Raw genomic sequence first — 23,813 nt, forward strand, 5'->3', positions numbered from 1 at the left:
GACAAGGTAGTGATATTATACCAAAGGAAATAAAGGTAGTTAAATTTTATTTTCCAAAACTTCAACCTAAATAAGTATGTTAAATAAACATCCAGAAAACAGCCACTGCTTACTCTACTAGCAGATGCACAACTTATTTAACCAAACAAATAACAGTGAAATATTATCAGAATTATTTACATGCATATTTACAATGTGTGTTCTTTAGAGTAGCTAACTGCTGGGAAATACTTGTGTTTGTTTTTGGTAATGATTTCTACTCAAGTCTAACCAGCAACAGGTGACAGGAAACAGTTCAACTGAGATTGGCAACAACAACAATGGAGTATCCTGGGAAAACTAACATGATTATATGGAGTCAAAAAAAGAGCAGTCGGCTTCAGAATGTTAACATTTATGAAATATATGAATTTACTCGAACTACAGAATTAAATCAAACTACATAAAATTAGAAGAATAAAAGAAAGTTACAAGGGTTGGGAAAGGTTAGACATGTTAGATACATTACTAGAAAAAAAAAGCGAAAGAAAAAAAGCACTGCACATACTCTCGAGAAGCATGGCTTAGAGCATAACTGTATTAATATTGCCTTGAAGAACACAACAAATTACAGAACAGCTTTTCTTGTAAATTTGAAAATAAGCTTATCTGAACCAAAGATCTTGAAAGCACCTCACTTCCAAAATACTGCTTGCTTTTTCACATATCAACATGTAACATATTTATTCCAGGAAAAAAGAAAAGTTCAGACCTCACCCATGTGTGTTTTGAAAGAAGAAGAAAAAGGAAATGAACAAAACAAAAACTCATACACAAAACTTTCACAAGCCACTTTTCATGATTGTGATATACAGAAAAAAAATTTCTTTCTTATTTGGATCATACTCTTCTTGGAGGGGGAAGTGGAGGAAGTAAATGCAAGACATATTGTATATGGTAAATAGGATGAGTAAATCCCAATATATACTAAAGCAAACAAGCAAGCAAATTCAGATCATTATTCTTTCCCTTTCTTCCTCAAGGGAAGTTTTATGGGACAGTTCCCCATTAAATTTTAATTTCAATTATAACTTTTAAATAATTTTTATTGCAGCCAAAACATTGTTCAAAAAACATTTTTCACAAAATAAACTATGATATATACACAACATTTTAAGTTACAGGGCATAAGTTTACATTTTTTGGCAGATTCTGTTAAACAAAATGGAAATTGTGTAACTTTAGTACTTGGAGAAACTCAAGTTTCTCATTTTGGTACAAATGTTTTGTGTCCCCCTTCACTCTAACCATATCTAAAGTGGTTAAATAAACTAACATTAATACATAACATCTCACTGTTTTCTGTTATGTTCTGATTCTAGACAGAATTTTTCATATGCTTCTTCAATTTCTGGATCCATCTCATCATCAATCTCATCAAAATACCTGAGGGGAAAAAAAATTACCAAAGGTGTTAAATTTACATACAGATTTTCAGAGCCAACAGATTTTTAGAATTTGTGTAGGTGTCAAGAACAAAACAAAGCTTTATAAATGACTGGTATTTATGACATTTTCATAAGAATGAAAAGGAAAAAATAATGGGTAACTAGGAAACAAATAAACAGAAACCTCAAAGCAGCACAGATATGTTCAAATACCTAGAGTGTTTGCCACCTTTTTAGATCATCTTACGCTGCCTAATTTAAAAGACAGAATTTCAAAGAGGATAGAAAATACAATCATGCAATCCACGCTTCCCAAAATTTAATAATGCATCTGCACTGATCCAATTACAAAAACCCATAATTACTAACATATTAGTGTCATTTTGATTGGTCAACATCCTAGTTCAAAGACAGAATACATTAATATAGAAACCCTGCATTCCTGTTTGTTGATATATAAAAGAAGGACCTAGAAAATGTGTAAGAAAAGATTTTGGCTTCAAAGTGTTGTTCATTGAGGAAGCAGTCTACATATTTCTCATTTGTTCCTTCTTTCTTGTAGAAGTGTAGCCTACAGAAGAAAGAGGCCTTACACAGAACCCTCCTCCCTGATGTCATCATAAGAAATAGCTGACAGAGAATCAGCAGACATCTGTCTAAGCTTTTCTTAAGCCTTCAACAAAGAAGGTTACAGTCACCTTGCTTGAAGGTTGACTTACAGTGTTCTACATGTCACTCTTAGGATTTGCTGTGTTTTTTGACAGATATCTGTGTAAAATTTGCATTTTTCTTCTAAGCAGAAGTTCACATGGGTCTTTTTTTCCCTTCAGTATGAGCTTGTTGATTTCTGATGACGTCTCTAATATATCTTCCAAAGTTCTTGGCATTCCCCTCAGCTAGGTACATACTGAAAGTTTTCTAATTTACTACAAAATACTAATCCAGCCCTGCACTCTTATCATACATAAAAACAACCCTGAAAATGTTATTGTGTGTCAAATCATGGTTTGAAAAGTCCTCTTTTATGAACAAAAAGCTCAAAGCAATTTATTTTAGACCATATTTCTTTCCTATAAACTGGTACCAAAATGTCAGGCTACATTCTTAACTATTGCTTCCCCTTTTCCCATTAGTTTGTCTTTCTTGCTCTACAGGAATACTGACAAGTCCTCTTAATTGAAGGGAATAGTGCTTAGGCTGAAGAGAGGAAGTTAACACTTTCTCCCTTTCAAAGACACTGGAATTTCGGTAATCATCTCTTACTGGGATGTTCATGCACATCAGTCAAACAAATTTAGGTTGCCTCTCTGCAAACACTTGAAGGCTTGGTGCTTCATTTTGCTTGCAATTTTCTTCTTAAGTGAAGAAGTATGTTTGCACATGTGCTTAAGCACATGAGTTACAACTGAAATGTAATTACCATACTCAGTAGAATAAACATGAAACACGTTTCAAACTTGCGTGATTAAAAACCAATTAAAACCTGAACAAATGCATCCACTGTAGAACTAAGTAACAAAGTAACAATTACATTATTTAGTTTCATTTTTGTCAACATTGGAATCCTAAGTCTGAACTATCACAGCACCACAGTAAAAATTACTATTATTAAAAAAAAAAAGTCACTAAAAAATAAAACATACAGCTCTCCAGGTCCTGACAGATCTGCTCCATTTTCTTCATAATATGGAAACAAATCCTCTCTTTCAAGCAGCTCTTGGTATTTTTCTTGATAATCTGGCAAAGTAAAAATGAGACTGAGTAACATATAAGACTACTCTGCTAAATTAACAGAAATATATAATGTTTGAAAATTGGCTGGTTAATGAATTCCTAAAAGGCAGAAAACATATTTACAGGAAAAGACCCTTCTGCAATGTTTTCTCAGGACATGAATGGGTATCTAGGAATGATGGCTAACTTCTCATAGAACTGTAAAGGTTGTGACAGATGTCTTTACCTCAAATGATGTTATGCCCTGTTGTGCTCAGATTACAGATAAGGAGACCAAGGATTTTGATTTTATTTTGATACTAACTTTGGACAAACAAAAGAAGACTTGAATATTTCTGGTTTTCTGGAAAGGTAAGGCCCTGTGGACAACAGGACAAGTTCTTCTGACCTATATGAACTCAAATGCACATTCTCAATTTCAAACATATACCTTCTTTAATGCAGAATAAATCCTGTGCTCTACCAAACCAGGAATTCAGGCAGAATTTTGTCTTTTAAGTTACATAGGTTTTAGATTCTTGAAGAATAACACTTCATGTTCTTCAACAGGCCATAAACTTAATTACAACTTTTTAAAGAACATGGAGAAGACAGGTAAGGTGAACTTGTGCCATACCTGGGTCTGCAGCAGTGAAAGGAACGCCATCAGAAGTGTAAAATGTTGGTTCATTCTAAAAATAAAGTCATACAGAAAGTTATATGTATTCAGAGAGAAAGAGGTTTGTAGTTTTGAGTAATGCAATTGTCTATGAATCAAACGAAATTCACATGAATTAAGGAACTGAAATGTCCATATATTCTTACCATAAAATAGTTTGGGTCATTTTCAGGGGTAGCTTCTGCATGTGGAGTTGTTCCATGAACTCTACCCCAGTTACTAGATCGCAGTTCTACTAGTTTCAGAAGCATGTGTTTCACATCTCTGAAATAGAGAAGCACTACAACAGTTAGAACGTTTTGTGCCAGCCAAGCAAGAAATTTGGCTTCTCTTACTGTGCAAATACAAGATAGTTAAATCCATCCAAAAACACAAATTCAAGAAGGATAAAATTTGGTCCATTGTGTAGATCATTTTGAATTCAATTTTACAACTGCAAGTCTAGATGCTTTCTGTGCCAGTTATGAGATATTCACTCTCTCCACTTCCTTGGCTGTTAAGTAAAGAGCTCATATGAAAAAGGAAATTTCTGTAGTTTTTACTGAGATACCACACCTTGCAGTACAAGTTGAAGAACACAATCCTTTTTGATAAAAGGATAATACTGGGAAAAAAAGGAAGATGATCTTCAAATTTTATTTTAGTTATCTATTCTATGCTTCTAACTTTAGTCTTCTTCATCAAAATGAAATGTTTTGAGTCAAAAATAAGAAGTAATGTCCTCCATACATTAGATACCAACACCCATTTCATCCCTAAAATAAGAGAAAATTCCTTCTTTTAAGCTAGTCTATGAAGAAGAGTACCATTAAAGAATACAAAAAAAATTAAAAATCAGTTATTTTCCCAGCTGAAATTGATGCCAAATTGATTTTTGCCTTTTTTTTTTAATATATTCTCTATATTCTTTACAGGTATATGTATAGCTCTGTAGCCTATTACAGTGTTTGCAGCTATATTTTATCTGCTCCATTAGACAGAAAGACAGAAGAAATCCCTCAGCAGCGCCAAGCCACTGGTACAAGGTTAGATTCTCTGGGAAGCCAAGGTTGAGACCAGCTGTCCCAGACACATTTTCATAAACAAAGTTTAGTTCCTATCTGAGGTGGGGAGGAATTCAAAAAGGGTTGCCCTGGAGGAAAATCACCTCACCACTTATGTCTCTGCCTGGGGATCCCTGTCAGTTATGCTACTTTCCTAAACATATTATGCTGGGTGTGCATCTTCAGTTCTTTTCTACTGTGAGCACCTAAGGATCCTTGTAAGATAACCCCTTTTTGTCACCTGTGTCTGGCTCATGATTTTAGGACCAGCAAAAAGGCATCAAAATTTGTTTGTTGTTCTATATATTTGAAGCCTCAGCTTGTGCAATCTATTTTGGATCCTGAAGCAAAAATTTCCTCATACTCCTTGGGGGCACTTCAATTACAAGCCACAGATGTTAAGAGCCATTCTTGGCCTCTTTCCATATGGTAAGAGATCAGTGTCTGAGTCCTCTGCAGGTTTTTAGTAAGTTTGCAAGAAGCTGAGGATGAAGCACAGCAGAATCAGATAACCTCATGCACACAGGTGGTTTTATGACAATTTTATGATTACAGTCAGCCACTAATATATTACATTAGTCAACCACTTGGTTTTTTCCAGACTAAACCTAAGACCTTGCCAAACATGTATGCTCTCCAGAAAAAAAAACAAAGAAAAATCAAATCACAAAGTATATTTAATTTTGCCTTTACATTTATAGTAATTTGTATGTATTTAATACTGCTACATATTCAGTACTGTTTGTATGTATTTAAGGCTGTTCAATTCAAAATTGAAAGTATAAACCATAAGATATTGCCCCTATTTTTTCTTTGTATATACTTGCTTTAAGAGCCTAAAGCACTTACCAAAGATATTGAGACCTAATAGGTTAAAAAACCCCAAATGAACAGTGGAACTTGAATCTGTATTAAGAACTATAATACAAAAAACCCACCCCAAACCAAAATCAACTCAACTGCAAAAAAAGCTACATTACCTTTCAACTGAAAAACACCTTTTCTTTTTTTTACATGGAAAATGACCTACACACACATCACATTAATGTTCATAAATATAAGTTTCAAAGATAATTTTTTGGACTTGTTCATTACAGTTGAAGATTTTTCAAGGTGTTCTCTTTCATATAAACAAAACACTGCACATAAACTTATCTTCTCACCTGCTACAGTTTGCATCCAAGACAACATTTTCAATTCTCTGAATCATTTCCTCCATATCATTCTTTCCTTTTTCTTTCCAGGCATCTTCTAAAACGGAACCTGTCAACTAAAGAAAACGGTTTAGTATTTTTTTAAAGAAAATTAAAAATCCTTAATAAACAGTCAATTTAAGAGATTCTGCAACAATTCATGACAGACACTTGGACTACCTCTTGGCTGATACTCCCAGCTGCCTGTATCTCTTTGCTAAACAGATTAACAGCCCTCAAAAATAGTTTATTTCAAACTACAGACAATGCAGGAGCTCTGTGTCCAATATTTATGTTACCTAGAAGTTCACAGACACTTGTTTTAGTCTTGAAATATGATTTCAAAACAACTCTTCAGTGACATTGGTCAGATCTTACTTGATTTAAGTACATATTACCATCATTTATTTCCTTTTAATCTTATTTTTGCAGCTGATTCCACCAGTTTATATGACAACAGGAAATATTTTATTGAGCTTTAGAAACACTTCAGTCAACTTGGCCAGCATCACACATGCCAGAGAATTTCTTCTGGGTATATATAAAGGAGACCAGGATTATCTGAAGAAGCCAACCTGAACTTTAATATGTCAAAGTCTATGAGGCTAAGGCTGCTGTAAGGAAACCTTTAGCAGGAGTCAGTCTAGAGCAGCTGTGGATGAAAGCTTTTTACTACAAGAATAGGTATTTCATTGTCCAATAATTGCACAGGAGAAGTTAAATCAGAAAAATAAAAGTTTGCCACTAACAGCAATCTCCTCAGCATAAATATTACATGATTAAAAATGCCTGGAATAGCACTTGATGATACAAAGGGATAAAATCCCAAGAGAAAAGCAAGTATATTGGTCAGCATTTGCTTGCCATTCCTAGTATTCCACAGTGGTCTCACCTTAATCCTGGGTAATTAGGAAATAGCATCAAGATTAGTTAAAAATAAACATATTGCACAACAAACAAAGAAAAACCTTTATCACTGTATTAAATGGGAAAGATAAAATGAGACATTTATTGCTTCAGTAGTGAAGCCAAGGTTTCATGAGGCAGCCCAGTCTACCTACATATATACTCAACATTTGTGGACACTTATCAACATCAGAAAACACTTGCAGGAAAAAAACAGTCTCTGTTCTGTAACACCTTTTAGATATAGCAGTGTGTCATCAAACAATTTAGATGACTGGTTTTCTTCTTCTTTACTGCTCCGTAAAGCTTCCTGATTTGTGTATTGCTGCTTTAAAAGGTTCTTCAATGGGCCTTGCCTCAGGGAAGCACTGCCAACATAAGGACTGACCACAGGAGTGAATGTGCTCACTGAGCACAATCGCACACTCGCTGTCAAGCAACCTCCTTAAACATCCAAACGTCAAACGAAGGTTTTAAATTACAAAAATCTCTCTTCTTTACTCTATGTTTACAATATCAAAAGAAGCTGTCAGAAATTAAATTCAAGACAGAACAGGCTGAGAAGCAGTAGAGTATGAGGAAGGGTAAAGAATGAGGAAAAAATACAAGTCAACCAAAAATCTTCAGAAACATACTATTTAGCATTTACCCTTCATTCCTAATTTAAACTGTTTTCCCAACTACAAGTATAATGATACCTAGTGAAGATAAGAGTTTCTCTTACACAGACGCTAACCATTTCACAAGAAAAGCTATGGGTTATGAGTAAAGGAGTTTATTTTTAACATGAAAGAGAAACCTATATATTTCTACAATAGTAATGACACAGCAGAGAATGAAGCAACAGATATTAAGAACTTTTTGCCACAAAACATGGTGGACCCCAATGGCCAAGTGTCCACCAGAACACACAGTATACCTAAGATATCACAATTCATTCAGACTGGTTACGGTTTTCTCCCACACCAGAAGCAGCAAAATGAGATCTAGAGGAACCATGCATTTGTTGGCACCTTAACTTCAGTTCTATTGCTCATCTGTACATAAATGGCCTTGAATTTATTTTTAGAGCTTCTTGTTACTTTTTTTACTGGCCTAATTTCCTAATGGTACTAAGGAAAACAAAACAGTAGTTTGTTCTGCTAATACTGTAAAGTATAAACCCTGACAAATACTTCCTCATTTGCAATTTACCCTACTATTCCCTATATTAAAGCTAGGCAGTTTTAAGAACTTGATTTTTTTTTCTTTTAATAGTACTGTCTCACCTTCAGCAGTTTCACTGCACATATCAAATTACTGTCCACAGGATTAGAGAAGAGTGCATTCAGTAATTCCCGAAGGCCTTCTTGAAGAATTTCTGCCCGTGTAACCTGTCCCTTTGTTCCTTTAATCTGCAAAACATATAAAAACCCCTCCAATATTTAAAATGCTTAAGTTTTAGAAATTAATATGGGCACATTTTCTCTGTTGAATGCTGTATTATTTGGTTTGTGATCAACACAGTTGACATCTATATGCCAAATACTGTAACCATTTTAGAGCACAGACTTTCACTGAATCATAGAACGGTTTGGGTTGGAAGGGACATTAAACATCATCTAGATCATCACCTACCTCAATCTGCTGGCCATACATCTTCTGATGCATGTTATGTTGAAGTCCTCATCCACCAACACCCAAAACCCTTCTCAGCAGAGCTGCTCCTGCCTGATTCTCCACCCAGACTGTATTTGTGCCTGGCTCTGATGAGTACCTTGCAGTTGACCTTGTTTGCATGGTCCCACCTCCCAAGCCTGTCTTGGTCCCTCTGGGTGACATCCCTTCCTGCCAGCACACTGATTGCACCACACAGCTCAGTGTCAGTGGAAAACTTACTCTGAGTAATCTCCTTGCAATTCTGGCATAATAATGCAAGTCTAGAATTTTGTTTCTCTGCTAACAATTTGCTAAGAAAAGCTACCAAATGCCTGCCAAATGATTCAAAAAATACCAAATTCCCAGAACCTCATGCTCTTTTCCACACTGCATTACCTATTCTCTACAGCAGTGGTAGCTTAGTTCTAGAAAGCAGTCTTTATATAATTAAAAAATTACAGAAAATGGTTTAAAACCAAATAGTATACTCCAAGGAATATGGTATACTCCACAAACGGACAACTTCCCTTGTTCCAAAGTCATTGAAAATCTTCGTTTTCTTCTAGCAAGTGAAAAGTAGATTTCAAGGACCACTTAAGGTCCAGAAATGGAAGAGTTAGAGAAGGATCTTCCTTATGCTGCAGAACATTTTTATAGAGTTTGCTTAAATCAAGCCACTGAAACAATCAAGTCATATGTGCATTTTTAATTACGTTACAGCATGAAGTGAACTTGGTGAATGCACAGGCATAAAAAAAAAATTGTACACATTTTTGAACATATCACACATGCATGAAGTTGCTAAATACAAGATTGCATACTTCATGCATGCACCAATAACTCAACCATCAGAAGAAGCACCTTTAAAAGTCTGCATTTTTATCTCCTCATTTTGAGGATTTTCACATCTGCCTCAAGAGTTTGGTAACACCTCTTATTAGCACCTGAATACTGAATAACATGTTTTTGATCCTGATCTGCTTCTGCTAGGCATTTAATATGTTGTTTAAGTATAGCCATCTAGGGGTTTTGTCAGTAAAAGAAAATAAAAGCTTAATTTCAAAGATGTTTGTGGTTGGCTCTTCCTACAAATTCTTACACTTCCATTTTTATACATTTCTAATGATATTGTCCTTTTTTGTTCATATGTTTCTTGGACATAAGCATTATAATGAAACTGTTCTAAAGTTCTTTTACTTTACTGCCCTCTGCCTTTAGAAAAACACCCCAAATTATAGTCCACTTCAGTGTTTACCTACGCACAAGAAAAAATGTATGAAGAGCCATGTGACCCGTGACTTTCTTCTTACCTCTAAGTTAAGATAAAGTTCAGCTAAGAACAGCACAAAGGCATGAAATTGTTTTCTAGTAGTCTCATCCCCTTTGGTAGCTTCATCTCTGTTTTCATACTCCGTTCGACACCTGTAAAAATTAAAGCACAATTACACCATCTGTAATCATTCCAACATATGTCACACACTACTCATTTAAAGGAATGCTGAGAACTTATGAACTGCATGAAAGTTGAATGCTTGGATGTATGATCTGTGAAGGGAATGAGAGGCCTTCACGAAGAAACAGTGGATTTGCATCCTTTTAGAGAAATACATATGACTACATTATTCGGTCTTTAAGCACTGAGATATCTAATGCAGTAAAATTAAATAGAACAACTTACAACATGTAGAAATTAATAGTTACACAATTTTTACAACTGAATATGGGTCCAGGATGTGCAACAGTAAAACAGGCAGCCAATGCCTGAAGAAATGAAGTAGACATGTTCCCCTCTTCAGGGTGCTTACCACATGGTCTTAGATGTCTTTACACTTATTTGATTAATTCTTTATCTTGCCATGTTAAGTGACAGTAATACATAATTCATGACACCCAGCTGAGCGGTGTTATGTGACACTCTAGAGAGAAGGGATGGCACAGGAGAGGGACCCTGACAGCTTGAGAGGTGGCCTTGTGCAACTCATGAAGTTCAACGAGGCCAAATGTAAGGTTCTGCATACGGGTCAGGGCAATGCCAAGCATTAAGAACAGCTTCAGCAGGGAAGGGGTTGAGAACAGTCCTGCCAAGAAGGACTTCAGGTGTTGGGCGATGAGAAGATCAGTGTTACTGTGCATGCTTGAAGCCCAGAAAGCCAATTGTATCCTGCATCCAGAGCCCCGTGGGCAGCAGGGCAGGGAGGGGATTCTGCCCCTCTGCTCTGCGGAGACCCACCTGGAGCACTGCATTCAGCTTTGGGGTTCCTCTGAACAGGGAGGACACAGACATATTGAGTGAGACCAGAGAAGGCCACTAAGTTGACCATAGGGCCTTAGTGTCTCAGCTACGGGTACAGGCTGAGAGAGCTGGGAGTGCTCAGCGGGGAGCAGAGAAGGCATCGGTGACACCTTGTAGCACCTTCCAGTACCTAAAAGGGGCCCCAAAGAGGGCGGGAGAAGGACTTTTCACATGGGCATGTAGTGACAGGACAGAGGGGAATGGCTTCAGACTGACAGAGGACAGGTTTAGACTAGATGTTAGGAAGAAATTTTTTACTGTGAGTGTGGTGAGGCATTGAGACAGGTTCCTAGAGAAGCTGTGGATGCCCCATCCTTTTGTTTAAAGCCGTATGGGGCTCTGAGCAACCTGGTCTAGCGGTTTCCTGCCCATGGCAGAGGGATTTGGAACTAGATGATTCTTAAGGTCTCTTCCAACCCAAATAATTCTATGATTCTGTAATTTAAATATAAATATAAAAATAGGATTAAAAAATTATGGCAGTGAAGTAATTTTTCTAGTATTTAGAAACTGTGCCAAAAATACACAAGTTTACATAACAGTACAAAAACAAAATTAAAAAATATTTCAGATAAAAGGAAACCCAGACAAATTTTAATGTATTCTGAATGATTGTGTAATGGATAAAGAAAAAGCGGGGAAACTGAAAAGTCTTAAGAGTTGAAATACAAAGTTTCAGGTAGAAACTTTGTTGAGAAACAGAAGACGACCTCTCCGTGGTCACATTATTAGGTTGTTTATCTGCACACATGCTCCCCGCTCACAATTTCATCCATATTAGCAAGCAAAACATCAGCAACTTTTAATTAATAGCTTGAGGATGCTAACATGAATGTTATCCATTGGGTTTGCTTCAAAACCAAGGACCAGAAATTGCAACATTAACAGGGATTTCCTTTCATGTTCAAGTAACACACAGTTAAAAAAAAATCATAAGCAATGACTTTGAAAGAAAAAACAAAACAAACTAAAAACAACAATTAAAAAAAAATAAAAACAACAATAAAAGAGAGAAAAATGAGTGTTTTCAGCTTCTGCTTCACAGTGTTTGCACTACATCAAGGACTCTTCTGCTTCTCACCGCAGCCCACCAGCGAGGAGGCTGGGGTGAAGATGAGGGGAGACACAACTGACCCCATGCTGACCACAGAGATATTCCATCTCATGTGCCCTAATTTTATGTGCCAGCATATAAACCAGGGAGAAGGCTGCCTGGAGGCCACTGCTCAGGAACTGTCTGGGCATCCTGGGTGGTGAGCAATTGCATGGTGTGTCTCTTGTTTTATATATGCTAATTCTTTTATCACTGTTATTATATTCACATCCTTTTCTGTCCTAATAAAATATCTCAACTCATGAACACTAGTTTTTCTGTCCCCAAGTCTCTTGCCTATCTCATTGGGAGGGTGGGGGAAGTGAGTGAGGGGCTGCAAGCTGCCAAGTTAAACCACAACATTCCACTCATGATAAAAGACCATTGAAATGCACTACAGTAGAAGTTCATCGCACTTTTGCTGGATTAAGTAAAAACTTTTCAAATAAGAGGCAAACATGAAGCTTAGAAAGCCAGACATCTTTAAACAAAAAACAAAAGGCAAATTTCTAAAGAATTTAGAAAAAAAAGTGTCCAAGACAGTACTCCTTCAAATGTCATGCAGTAATACTTGAGAGGATATGTAACAATTTAAAAATGTTGCATTTTTTGTCAACTACAAAGTGTAATCATCATTAAGCTGTGGTCCCTAGAAATCTGCAGTAACTGAAACTGAAGAAATTTATCCTTCAGGATTTTATACAACTATTTCATAGATACATTTGAAGTCAGTTTGCCCATCAGTGAATAAACCTTACACAGCAATTCGAGGCAAAAACCAAAAGCACTAATTAAAAACCTGCAATTAAGTAAGTATTGGCAAGAGTCAAAGGACAAGGACAGTACCTATATGTGCATTTAGTATACTTTTAAAGTAGATTAACTTTTCAATTTGCACTATTTTGGGGATCAGTCTAATACACTCAGTTCAAAAGAACTCACAGAACTTCAAACGGAATCCTATTTTATGTTTAAAAATATTAAAATATTTTAAGATGCATGTGTTCAATACTCAGCATGTACCTGTGTTTTGATACTCCTCAATCTGTACTACTATTTTAAATAACTATCTCTTTGTATGCAACAGAAAGAGTTAACACACAAACCAGGAAGTTGTAACTGAGGAGAATAACAGGTTTAAAGTGACTGATACTGACCTCTGAAGCAGCAACTGTCGAAAGTTCCCACTTTGTGGACTAATGGTTAGGTGGTGAGATAGATAGTTACACAACCGTGCTCCCATGTATGAAAAATTTGGGACAGATGTGGCCTTCCAAAATAAAAACGTAAAAATAAATTATTTAAAGTAGTAATGATTACACTATCAGAAAATATTTTTAAAAGCTTTTTTGAAATCCATGCTTACTTAATTTGATCAGACAACTTAAGAGCAGAAAATTAATGATTAATAATTACTATTTTCTGTGTTCACTTTTGTATTGCTTTAGCATGTTGATATATGTGCTTCAGCAGAACTTAAAAGTTCATTACACTGTGATTCTGTGGCTCTAAGAAAACAACCACCATTATGTCACTTGTCTTCCTGTAACTCTAATTCTGCACTGTGGCATACAACTGAAGGGTGTCTCAAAGTCACTTACATACTGCTTATACAAAAAAAAAAAAATCAACCCTGGATATTAAGACACTTTCCCAAGAACACATACTTTCTCAAGGAACAATGAGTACATTCAAACAACATCATAAAAATTATCTTCTTTTAGTCTATAAGCTATTTATTACATAATGTCTTTTTGCCATGATTAATACCCAGGGGAAGAGTGTAAGAACATGGCAAGTAAAGAGAAATACTTTCTCCCATACATGCTCCAGCAATCTGCAAAATTGCAAACTTCTGAACAGAGAGTAAGACTAGACCATTACAATTAACAGCTCTTGATGTATCCTTTTTATCTTAAAACAAGTCCTGTTACTGCTGAACATCTATACCTATGACATCTAAGGAAAGGTGAAAGGAATGATATTGTGTAAAAATCTTCTGTTTTCATCTGATAATTCAAACTTTAAAGAGGTGGAAATTTATTTTGTTCACTCATTTTCAAGCTTCCTCTAACAACACCTGAATTTCAGATTATTTCTCAGCTGCAGTTTCAGTGAAAAGAGGTTCTGCTGCAAATAGCTTCACCAGTTCTGCCCAGAAGAAAATGAGGATACTAAGAATTCAGTAAACTCCTTTAGCTTTATAATCTTTGAGTATCTTTTTTACATCTTGATCATCTATCAGTGCTACAGATATGCTTGCATGTTTGAGATGTTCCAACATGTTTGAAAAAAAAAGAAGTCTTGTTGATGCAATTATACCTAGCTACCTCTTACAGGTAGAGAAAAAGACATAATTATACTATGAGAATAGAGTTGCTGGAAAAAAATTAAGTGTCTTTGGAAGATACAACAAGTTTGAGTAATTAAGATAGACAAATGGAATTCACTTTACAGCAAGGGGCATGTGAACTACCAAAAAAAGACTTTGATGCTGTGGTTCAATCAGTTGCTCTGACTAAAAGAGGTACCCCTGTTTTATAAGGTGAGTCTTTTTTATAATGTGAGCCTTTTTAATACTTCTTCCTAACAAAAAAAACCCCAACCCAACAAACCCCCAGCAAACAAAAACTTTAACACTCAAACACCTACACAAATTATTTAAACCTCATCTACATTATCTTTCTTATTAGTTGTCTGTACTTGTGGTTGCACCAAACATTGAAATAGGTATTATGATCTGGCATAGCACACACAGACAAAAAAAAAAACCCAAAAAACCACCCTATATCTTCCTAATAATCAATCATTACATTGCAAAATCATATTCTTGGAACAATTATTGCTGGTCACTTTATCTCCAATTCAAAAAAGTCACAATCTAAGCATGAAGGCTAATCTACCAATGCATATCTTCAGAAACTGTAGTTGCTCTAACAGGAACAATCCACTGCATTAACTAGGCAACAGTAAAGGTTCTTAAACTATGAATTCAGTGTCCAGATTTTGGAAGACAAAAGAACTGGCACTTCATTTTCTGCAAACATAAATAAGAATGTAAGTATATAATTACTACTTAGAGACAGGCTAAGATACCTTACACAGAGATGATGGGAAGACCCTACAGAACTTGGGTTTACTTCATTTCAGTATATTTCCTTTATAAACCTAGCATCTGTAAATCTGCTTAGTTGGGTCAAATTTGTATCACTGAAGCAGATGCTTATAAGTTACAGCAATGTTAATTGTTTTGTAAAAACCAGGAGACAAATGCTTGAGCTTCTGCTCAAGACAGAAGAATAATAAGTATACTTGGCTTTTCTTAGACACTATGCTAGCCTGACACACAGGTTATCTAAAATTAATGCTTTTGGATACTAGCCTAACTTTTTGGCATTAAGTTTTATTTTTCATGTAACTTTTTCATGCAAATTTTTCAGACTAACATTGAACTTCTGAGTTGAGGAAGCCACAGTAAACCCTATGCTGAACTTGTTTTTAAAGGGGGACAGAGAGTAAGAGGCAACACTAAAGACTTCTATTAAATGCAAGTCAATGTATTTAAAATAAATAGCATAAATTCCTCTTTTTTCCCTTCCAATAAACTATCCTCCATGGGTTCAAATAAAGAATGGGAAAATGATGCTGCCAAATGCAGCACAGGTGATCATCATGTCTAACGAAACTGGTCTCAATTAAATTTGCATTAATTCTGTATAATAATGAGAAACCTGAGACTCTACAGTTCTGTACAATGACCAACCAGTCATTCCACTTCTACATACAGCAGATTAAAATATTCTGCTGGTATCTTCACTTAAGTAAAAGTCTGCTTTTTTACTTTTATTCAAGGTAGAACTTGAAAGCAACAAACCTATGAAAGACACCCAACACAATAAAGAGCAAGCCAGAAGCATGGCTTCCTTTTCTGCAGCGAGCCCAAAGACAGTAACAGCAGCTCATTTGCTAAGCAACACATATTAAGCTGTTCTTTCCAATGGCTCCCCCAATTAGTGCAGAGTTCAGCTCAAGGTCTCTGTCCTCATTTCCATGGCCATCAATGGGACTGGACCTTGCTACCCTTAGAGAAGCTTTTCTTTTCTCCAATTATGCTGTTCTGAAACAGGTATATTTCAAACAAAGAAAAAAGACTGGCATTAAAGAGGTATTTCCCAAAGGATGCCGTGTCCAGTAGGTATGAATTTAATTTTTAAATACCTAGGAATTAAAAGTATCTTAGGACAATGAAGATTTTTTTTTTTTTTGCACAAGCAAATGAAAGTGTACAATATTGTGTAAGTTTCTTCAATCTTTACTAACAAAAATTAAAATAAAACTTCCTTTAATTAAGTAGCATAATTTCAACTGTAGTGCATTACCCAGGATACAAACACACAACAAAGGAAACAGCAAACTGGAAAAATGTGTAGAATTCAGGCATCCCAAATATGAGCTACTATTTCAATTTACTGAGCAAAATCCTTCCCTATGTATTTCAGTCTAAAGGGAAAAATATCATTAAAATACTACATTGATACAATTATGTAACAAATACTGGAATGCCTGTCTTGGACACTGGGTAACAAAGGCATAATGCCCATCTTGTAATACATTACCTGCTGGTAGATGAGTTCAACAAGTTCTTGTAAAGCTTCATCTGCAATAACCCAACCGTTCAGTGTTTCAGCAAACTGTTCTATTTCCGTTTCAAAACAAGCTGGTTGCTCCGTGAGGTGGTTTAGGAAGTCTTGTACGTATTCTGCCAGAGTCAGATAGCCGTCGCATCTATCATCAAAGGAGGAATCCTGCAGAAGTGAAAGAATATGCCAACTACTTAAAAACAACCTTGAAGAACTCTTACACTTTCTGTCTCCAGAAACAACCATACAGCCTTTAGTTTTGAGTCTCTGTATACTTAATAGAGATCTTTATTACACAGTTCACTTCAACATTTTTACAGAGCATAGACCCCCAACACCTCCTGGAGTGCAGACTTCAGAAGCCTCTTGTAGTCCAATCAGCTTAAGACCAGGCCAAGTATTTTTACAGACATTAGGGTCTTCCAGTAAAATACATTAAAAATTGATTTAAAAGAATTAAGTTTCCCAAGCTGGCTGTAAGATTAACTAACAAACCAAGTAAGTTTATCTGTTAAGGGTAGAACTACCAAACTGAGGCTTAACACCCATTCTGGTGTAGACAATAACTGTACTGTGGATCAATGAATCACAGAAGGAAAAAGAATGGAAAATTTGAAACAAAGTACTTTGACCTTGGATAGTGTATATAGTGCTCCAAAAATATGCAGAAGGGAGAGTAATTAGAGAAATATAATAAATACATAGTACCATTCCCATGTAAGAAGTATAATCAGAAAAGCTGCTATTTTAAAGTCAGAGTATTTGTGTCTCTTGGCAAAAGATAAAAGATTACAAGGCATGAAATGAAACTATTCAAATTGAATTGCATTAATTTACAGCTACTGAGGTTTAAAACCAGACAAGACAGTAAACACAACTGCTCTGTAAACAGAGGAGGGGCTACGCAGTATCACTTTTTTGATATTTATGATCCTACCAATGAAACAGAGTTTTTGTCCATTCAGAAATTAATCTATGTGAGAGTATCTAAAGCCAATACTGTTCCAGATGATTATAATGCAGGTATACGAAGAGAATAGCAAAGAAAGCTGCATACTTTGTGATGTCACTAGTAGTAACATAGTACAAATAAATAATTTTGTCACACTACACAAAAGGTTGTGTAAATAGTCTCATATATTTCAGAAATGCAAGAAGGAGCCTGAAGTGGTACTTCTAAAAAAATTACTTACAATTCAAGACATAAGAGTAACGTAAAGAAAATCAGAATTCTCAACTGTTCTATAATTTAAAAATGTTTAAAGCTACGGTAAAGCTAAAATGAGAAAGCATTTTTTCTTTACTTAGTGTACATAAATATATCAACAAGGATTATAAATATATTGTCCCCCATCCCATTCTACTCCCTCAGTAGGGATTTTTCATTACTTTGTCTTCTAAATGCCTATCTCTCCTCTACTGAGAAGCAATATAGATCTTTGAAAAATTTCTAGCTGGATATGAGCTACGAGAAAGACAAGATACACATTGTTGAAAATCACATCCTAATATTAATTTTATGACCTGTGAAGAATGTGTGGGTAAAAAAACCAAACTCTCCAAAATCATTCAGACATGTCATAATTAGTGAGGTGGGACACACATCAGTGTAACAGAAGTAAAATATATTTAAGTAGAAGATATGCCAGTTTATAACACTAAAGACTAAATAACTTAATGTTGCCCACCAGAAATACAAAAAAAATAGGTTTACGGAAATAAAGGCAAATTATTACTACATAAAGCCTTTGACAACCTAAGGATTGGAGCACAGACACTTCAGAGATCCTTTCTAACCTACAGTTTTCTATGATTCTAATGGCTTGGAGCTTACAAATCCAAAAAGTAAAGGCTAACAGGCCTATGTATGACTTGCTACATACTCTGCTTCACTAAAGAAAATCAACATTTATAAGGCAATTTCGAACAGCCCAGTAGGAGTTCTGTACAATAAATTTAAAACTAGTCTGTTTCACAAAACTACTACATTACTGTGCAGCTACTGAAGCTTAATCACATACAGCTGAACTAGCATCTCTCCAAACAACCTGTCTGAAAACTCTCCAGCCAGGCTGCAGAGCATGCAATTGCTGTAGCTAGTAAAAGAAGCCGCTCCCTCTGAAAGCCACCAGATTGTTACAAGATCCTCCTTCAGCAGAGAGGAAGGTATCTTCTTCTCATACTCTCTTGGCAAGAATTCTGTCTTGGAGAACATCCTTGTGTTGTAAGAGATCCCCGTACCACTTGGTACACTGGTGTCCCTGCTGTATACTCTCATTTTCAGTTTGTAATTAAGAGCCTAAACACAGAGAACTAAACTCTATATGACATTCATCTACCTGTACTAAACATGCGACTTCAAAAGAAGTCTAGGTTTCAGTAACTGCTCCAGGGAACTGAACAAATGGGAGAGAAAAACGAGTACTTTGGAAATTCAGAAATATACATGTTTATTAAAATTTATAATTGATACTTTAAAAACGAACTAAATTTAGCCCAGTGGTTTCTAGACATAAAGTACTTGCATGTCTCATTGTGAGATTTTAGAATTTAACATAAACCTAGAACCACACAATGTACCAAGCCAAGGAAAACAAAGCAAATAGCTCTTGATTATTTTTCGAGAGGAGCTGGCTAACAGAAGCCTGTAAGAGTACACATCACTACAAAGTTACAGTTTAAAGCCACAAAAGTAAGCTAGAAGTTTTCTGTTAATTTCAATAATTACTCCATCAAGCCAGCACTCCAATTTCTTTCCCTAATCTTTGACAGCTATAGGATGGGATCCTGAATTATTCACAGCAAAAGAGTAACTGATAAAAAGATGATAGATTTGCCTCTCTTATTATGTGTCAGTTCATGAGTTTACATACAGAAAAGTAGAAGGCTAAATAGGTATTAGAATTCCTCTGATACACATAAAGATAAAGCAGAAAGTCTATTGCAAAGATTCACAAGACAAATCTGCTCTTACTCAGTTTCTTTGTATGTTGCGATTGCTGTTTTCCTTTATCTAGTAAATTCACATTTCCACTTAAGAACTTAGTCACTAATAACTTATCATTAATTTGATTTTTTCTTCAGACTTCTTAGGAACAAGCTTTTTTCCCTTTTGGTTAAATAAACTCAACAAGTTTCCAATAAATTTATTGCAAACCCAAGCACAAAAAGACTGTTGCATATACAAAACGACCTATTCATGCTGAATGAGGTTAAGTGGCACTCTTATGCTTGGTCTTCTGATGGAAATGACTGAAGTTAAAAAAGAAAAAAGAGGGGAGAAGGATTGTGGAACCCTAAAATAACAAAAAACTCACTCCTAAAGCTATGAAGTAAGAACGTCATTATGCCCATCTGATGGAGTGACAGCCATATTATTATCATACAGCCATTACAAGGAACAAATCTGGTGTTTCCTACTGGCAATTCAAACCTATCTAGTCACTAGTTCTGCTGCAGACATCTACAATTTTCATGGGTTGGACTCTGTATGCAAACAGAGAATTCCATGGAGGCCTTTCTTCAATGTCCTGGTAAAGTTTTTCTGAAAATTCTAGAAAACCTTGTAAGCTGTATTCCTTAAACTATATTCACAGGTAATTGATAGTTTTGAGCATCAAAAACTGGAAAGACTGGAAATTAACTGACCTAATAGCAAATGTTACATGGACAGACACAGTAATTATAATGGTGCATAATCAAACAAGAAATCAACACTATTTTAAAAGTAATAATTTTTCTTTGCTATTGCAAAATAACTGTGTATTTTATGAGGGAAATACATTAATTCAGATCTAAAATGTCAGGGATCTTTACCAATGGAAGCTATAAAGTAATAATTTTAAGTAAAAAAAAGTTTCTCAAAACTTTGTTTTGATTCAAATTTTAAAACTCATGGTCAAAATCAGTAAAGTGTGCTAAAATCAGTAATGTGTGCAGTAACTGTAGAATGTGCTAAATTTTTTATTTTTATGACAATTAAGCCCAGTTTATAAAATTCCTTTGATTACTAAATTAAAAAAATAACAGATTTTCTAATAGTGAAGAATGAAAGAAAAATACCACTGCTTTATGTGTATCATATTCTAATTAAAGTCCCTGCAACATGTTTTTCTAATGTTTTCAGAGGTAGTTTTATTAATACATGAATCACATTCGTAGCATATTAAACAACATAGCAACCAGGAACTCCAACATGCTAGTGTGTTTTTGCAAAACAGCTGAAAAGCAACATTGTTGTCATTGAAACTTTGCAGTTTTAAGAGTGCACCATTAATGCTATTGGAAAGGTTGCTTGGGTTTTTTCTCTGTCTTGAAACTGAAACTCTTTATTTATAGAGAAAACATGTAACCAGTGCTGGGGCAAAGCAGATATTTTTTCTCCCAGATTATCAATCCACCAAAACACATTCATATTGGCATTGTTAACAGTTGTATATTGGCTGTGGGGTTTATTATACAGGACAGTAATTACATTCAGTAAACAGGCAAAGCTGGTAGCACTAAGGTAACATCAATTTTACTGGTGAGGAAAAGATTTCAAAATACCAAACCACCACATTCAGCGTTCAAATGAAGTATTTTTCTACCCGTTACCAAAAATCAATTTGATTCAGCATCCCCTTTTTTTTTATCATTTGATTGTATTTGTAAAAGTTCCCACCTGTTTAGATATAGTACCAAAGTTTGACTGTTTGCATAACAAAAGGATATGCCAAGAATTCACAGAGATCTTCCCTGGAGTAGAATTACTGAAGAAGTAACATGGAAGAGAATGGAGTAGAAAACAGAAGTACCAGCTTTTATTACATGATGCATCTATAAACTGATCTGAATCTGGCTGGAAATACATTTCTTACTAGGTGTGCTGGTAGGAACGAGTCTAACACTCTTTCTGCCCTTTGGTGATACAACACTACTGATGACACAGGATGGTACAGCAGCTTAGGCAGTCACGACGAATGGTACCTGTGGCACAGGAAATTCAGGAAAGGCAAAGCCTGTGCTCAGAAAAGCTAAAGTTCAAGCTTTCTCTCCCTGTGAATTCTGCATAAAAGTGAAGTTATGCTTTCATTTAAAATGCAGTATAGATGTAACTACAACAGAGGTAGTCACCAAAAAAAACAGCTGACTCTCATGCTGAAAGGAACCAACGCCTGGTGTAGTCAAAAAGGAACATGGTTTTGTGCAGCAAGCTTTGGCAAAATATCCCACAGCATGTACATCATAATATTCATCCATTATCACTTAACATTCTGGCTGGATCTCTGGAGGTTATAATCAGAATTTTTGCAATTGCTTCAGCAAATACAGAATTAAAATTATTTGACATAAAAGATTTCAAGAAAACATTACTAATTTGAATACAAGTAAATTAGCACATACTAAAGAATGAAGTTAAAATACTCACTGTGAAATTCTGATTGAAGTTCTGGTTGTACCCTGGTGGATAAAATTCAGGTGCTTTAGCAGACAAGTTTGATGTTGCTACAGGATCCACAGCTAACTGAGGTTCAGCCATTTCTGGTCCAGAATCAAGAACTGAAACTTTATCTTGTGATCCAGATGGAATTCCCGTCTTTTGCAGGTGTTCTGAAAAATTTTTGTTAACAGCTTGTCTTAGAAATCAGTAAATTAGTATGTATTCACAAATAGTAAACACAGAAAAAATATATGTTTGCATTTTTTTACTTAAAGTGTGGCTTTACCCTAAATATACTTCCTTTAAATATACAGGTTTACTTTACATATATAGATTTTATTTTTTATTATTAGATATGGAAATTCATTTAAACACACTCCACATGTCTTTGTACATGATAGAAAGTAAACAGTGCTCTTGTGCAGGTGAACAAAAAAGAATGGAGATGGGAAAAAAACTTATTTTCAATGTAAACACATGATTGTCTAAGAGTTAACCTAAGCAACTAGTAAATCTGCTTATAGTACATTTGATTATCCTGTGATTTTTCACAGATTTGAGATACAAGATACATTTGGAAGGTCAATAAATGACAGACATTACTGATTTTGACCAACACTTATTTTCAACAAAATTCTCAAGGAGACTTGGCTATTGTTGTTCTTATATACCATTTACCAAAACATGCAATTGAAGCATTTTTAAAACACTATTTTCCAAACCATTCTTTACTCATAAGTTTAATGAAAACAGAACCTGATACCTACCTGAAAAAGCTGACCAACAAACATTGCTTTGTGTTACTGCTGGGTTTGGTTTATTTTTTTGCAAATAGGTTGGAATTCTTCAGTAGGGGGAAGGCTGAGACCATCTGCAGTCAGATTAACAGATGGATAAAAACCACACTCAGATGTGGGGGCACAAAAGGGGGGAAAGGGCAGAGAGTATTGCAAGCAGCTGCAATACATCATCACACCTTTACCTGGTCCAGGTCCACCACCACCCATGAAGGGGTAAAAAAAATAGACAAGTACATATGAAACATTATTTAAAAATTACAGTAGCATCATCTTGTATTTAAAACCAGCATGCTGGTTTCAACTGGGATTGAGTTAATTTTCTTCTTGCTAGCTAGTACAGCACTATGTTTTGGATTCAGCATGAGGCAAGTGTCAATAACATAGGTCTCCCATGTTCTGATGGTGAGCAGATGCACAAGACGCAGGGAGGCAGCAACGACTGGACAGCTGACCCGAACTGGCCAAAGGGATAATCCACCCCACAGAATGTGACGTTCAGTATATAAACTGGGAGGGGGAGTTGGCCACGAGTTGTCAATTGTTGCTGAGGGACAGGCTGGGCATCGTCAGCAGGTGGTGAGGTGACTGCACCGTGCATTAGATGATCCTCTTTTTTGGAACGCCAAACCTCTTTGGGTTTTGTTTTCTTACCCCTCCCTCGTCACCCAGGTGTCCGCCGGCCGCAGGGCTCAGCACGCTGGCCCGGCCTCAGCGCGGGGCGCGCATCGCGCACCGGGAACGGGACCACGCTCCCGAGGGCAGGGGCCGCTGCCCGGCGGCGGGCGGGAGCTGCGCAGGTGCCCCGCGAAAAGAAAGAGCGGCGAGAGCAGCCCGTACCTGCCATCCCGGTGCCCAGGGGCGCCGTCTTGGGAGGCCGCAGCGGTTCCTGCTGCGGGAAGAGGCCTCCCGGCTGGTGCTGCTGCTGCTCGGCCGAGCCCGGCCCGCGGGACGCGCTGCCCGCAGGGC

General features: G+C 36.1%; 1 protein-coding gene across 2 annotated transcripts in view; it reads right to left on the bottom strand.

Annotated features, from left to right (window-relative positions):
- Nucleotides 1-558: 558 nt before the first annotated feature.
- The window catches only part of PAIP1 (poly(A) binding protein interacting protein 1), a 26,834-nt gene continuing 3,579 nt past the window's right edge, over nt 559-23,813 (bottom strand). The window contains exons 1-11 of one of the 2 annotated variants that reach the window (XM_039709803.1): nt 23,685-23,807; nt 22,036-22,217; nt 16,602-16,790; nt 13,143-13,255; nt 9,910-10,021; nt 8,230-8,355; nt 6,026-6,132; nt 3,966-4,083; nt 3,778-3,832; nt 3,071-3,164; nt 559-1,425 (exon numbers count right to left, since the gene is read on the bottom strand). In XM_039709803.1, coding sequence (XP_039565737.1) covers nt 1,332-1,425; nt 3,071-3,164; nt 3,778-3,832; nt 3,966-4,083; nt 6,026-6,132; nt 8,230-8,355; nt 9,910-10,021; nt 13,143-13,255; nt 16,602-16,790; nt 22,036-22,217; nt 23,685-23,691 — 1,197 coding nt within the window. In that variant the 5' untranslated portion in view covers nt 23,692-23,807 and the 3' untranslated portion in view covers nt 559-1,331. Of the gene's footprint in view, nt 1,426-3,070; nt 3,165-3,777; nt 3,833-3,965; nt 4,084-6,025; nt 6,133-8,229; nt 8,356-9,909; nt 10,022-13,142; nt 13,256-16,601; nt 16,791-22,035; nt 22,218-23,684; nt 23,808-23,813 lie in introns of those variants that run through there. The other variant, XM_039709802.1, reaches the window with a different exon arrangement.

Source organism: Passer montanus, unplaced genomic scaffold (assembly GCF_014805655.1).
Source record: "Passer montanus isolate IOZ18808 unplaced genomic scaffold, ASM1480565v1 scaffold22, whole genome shotgun sequence".
Taxonomy (NCBI): domain Eukaryota; kingdom Metazoa; phylum Chordata; class Aves; order Passeriformes; family Passeridae; genus Passer; species Passer montanus.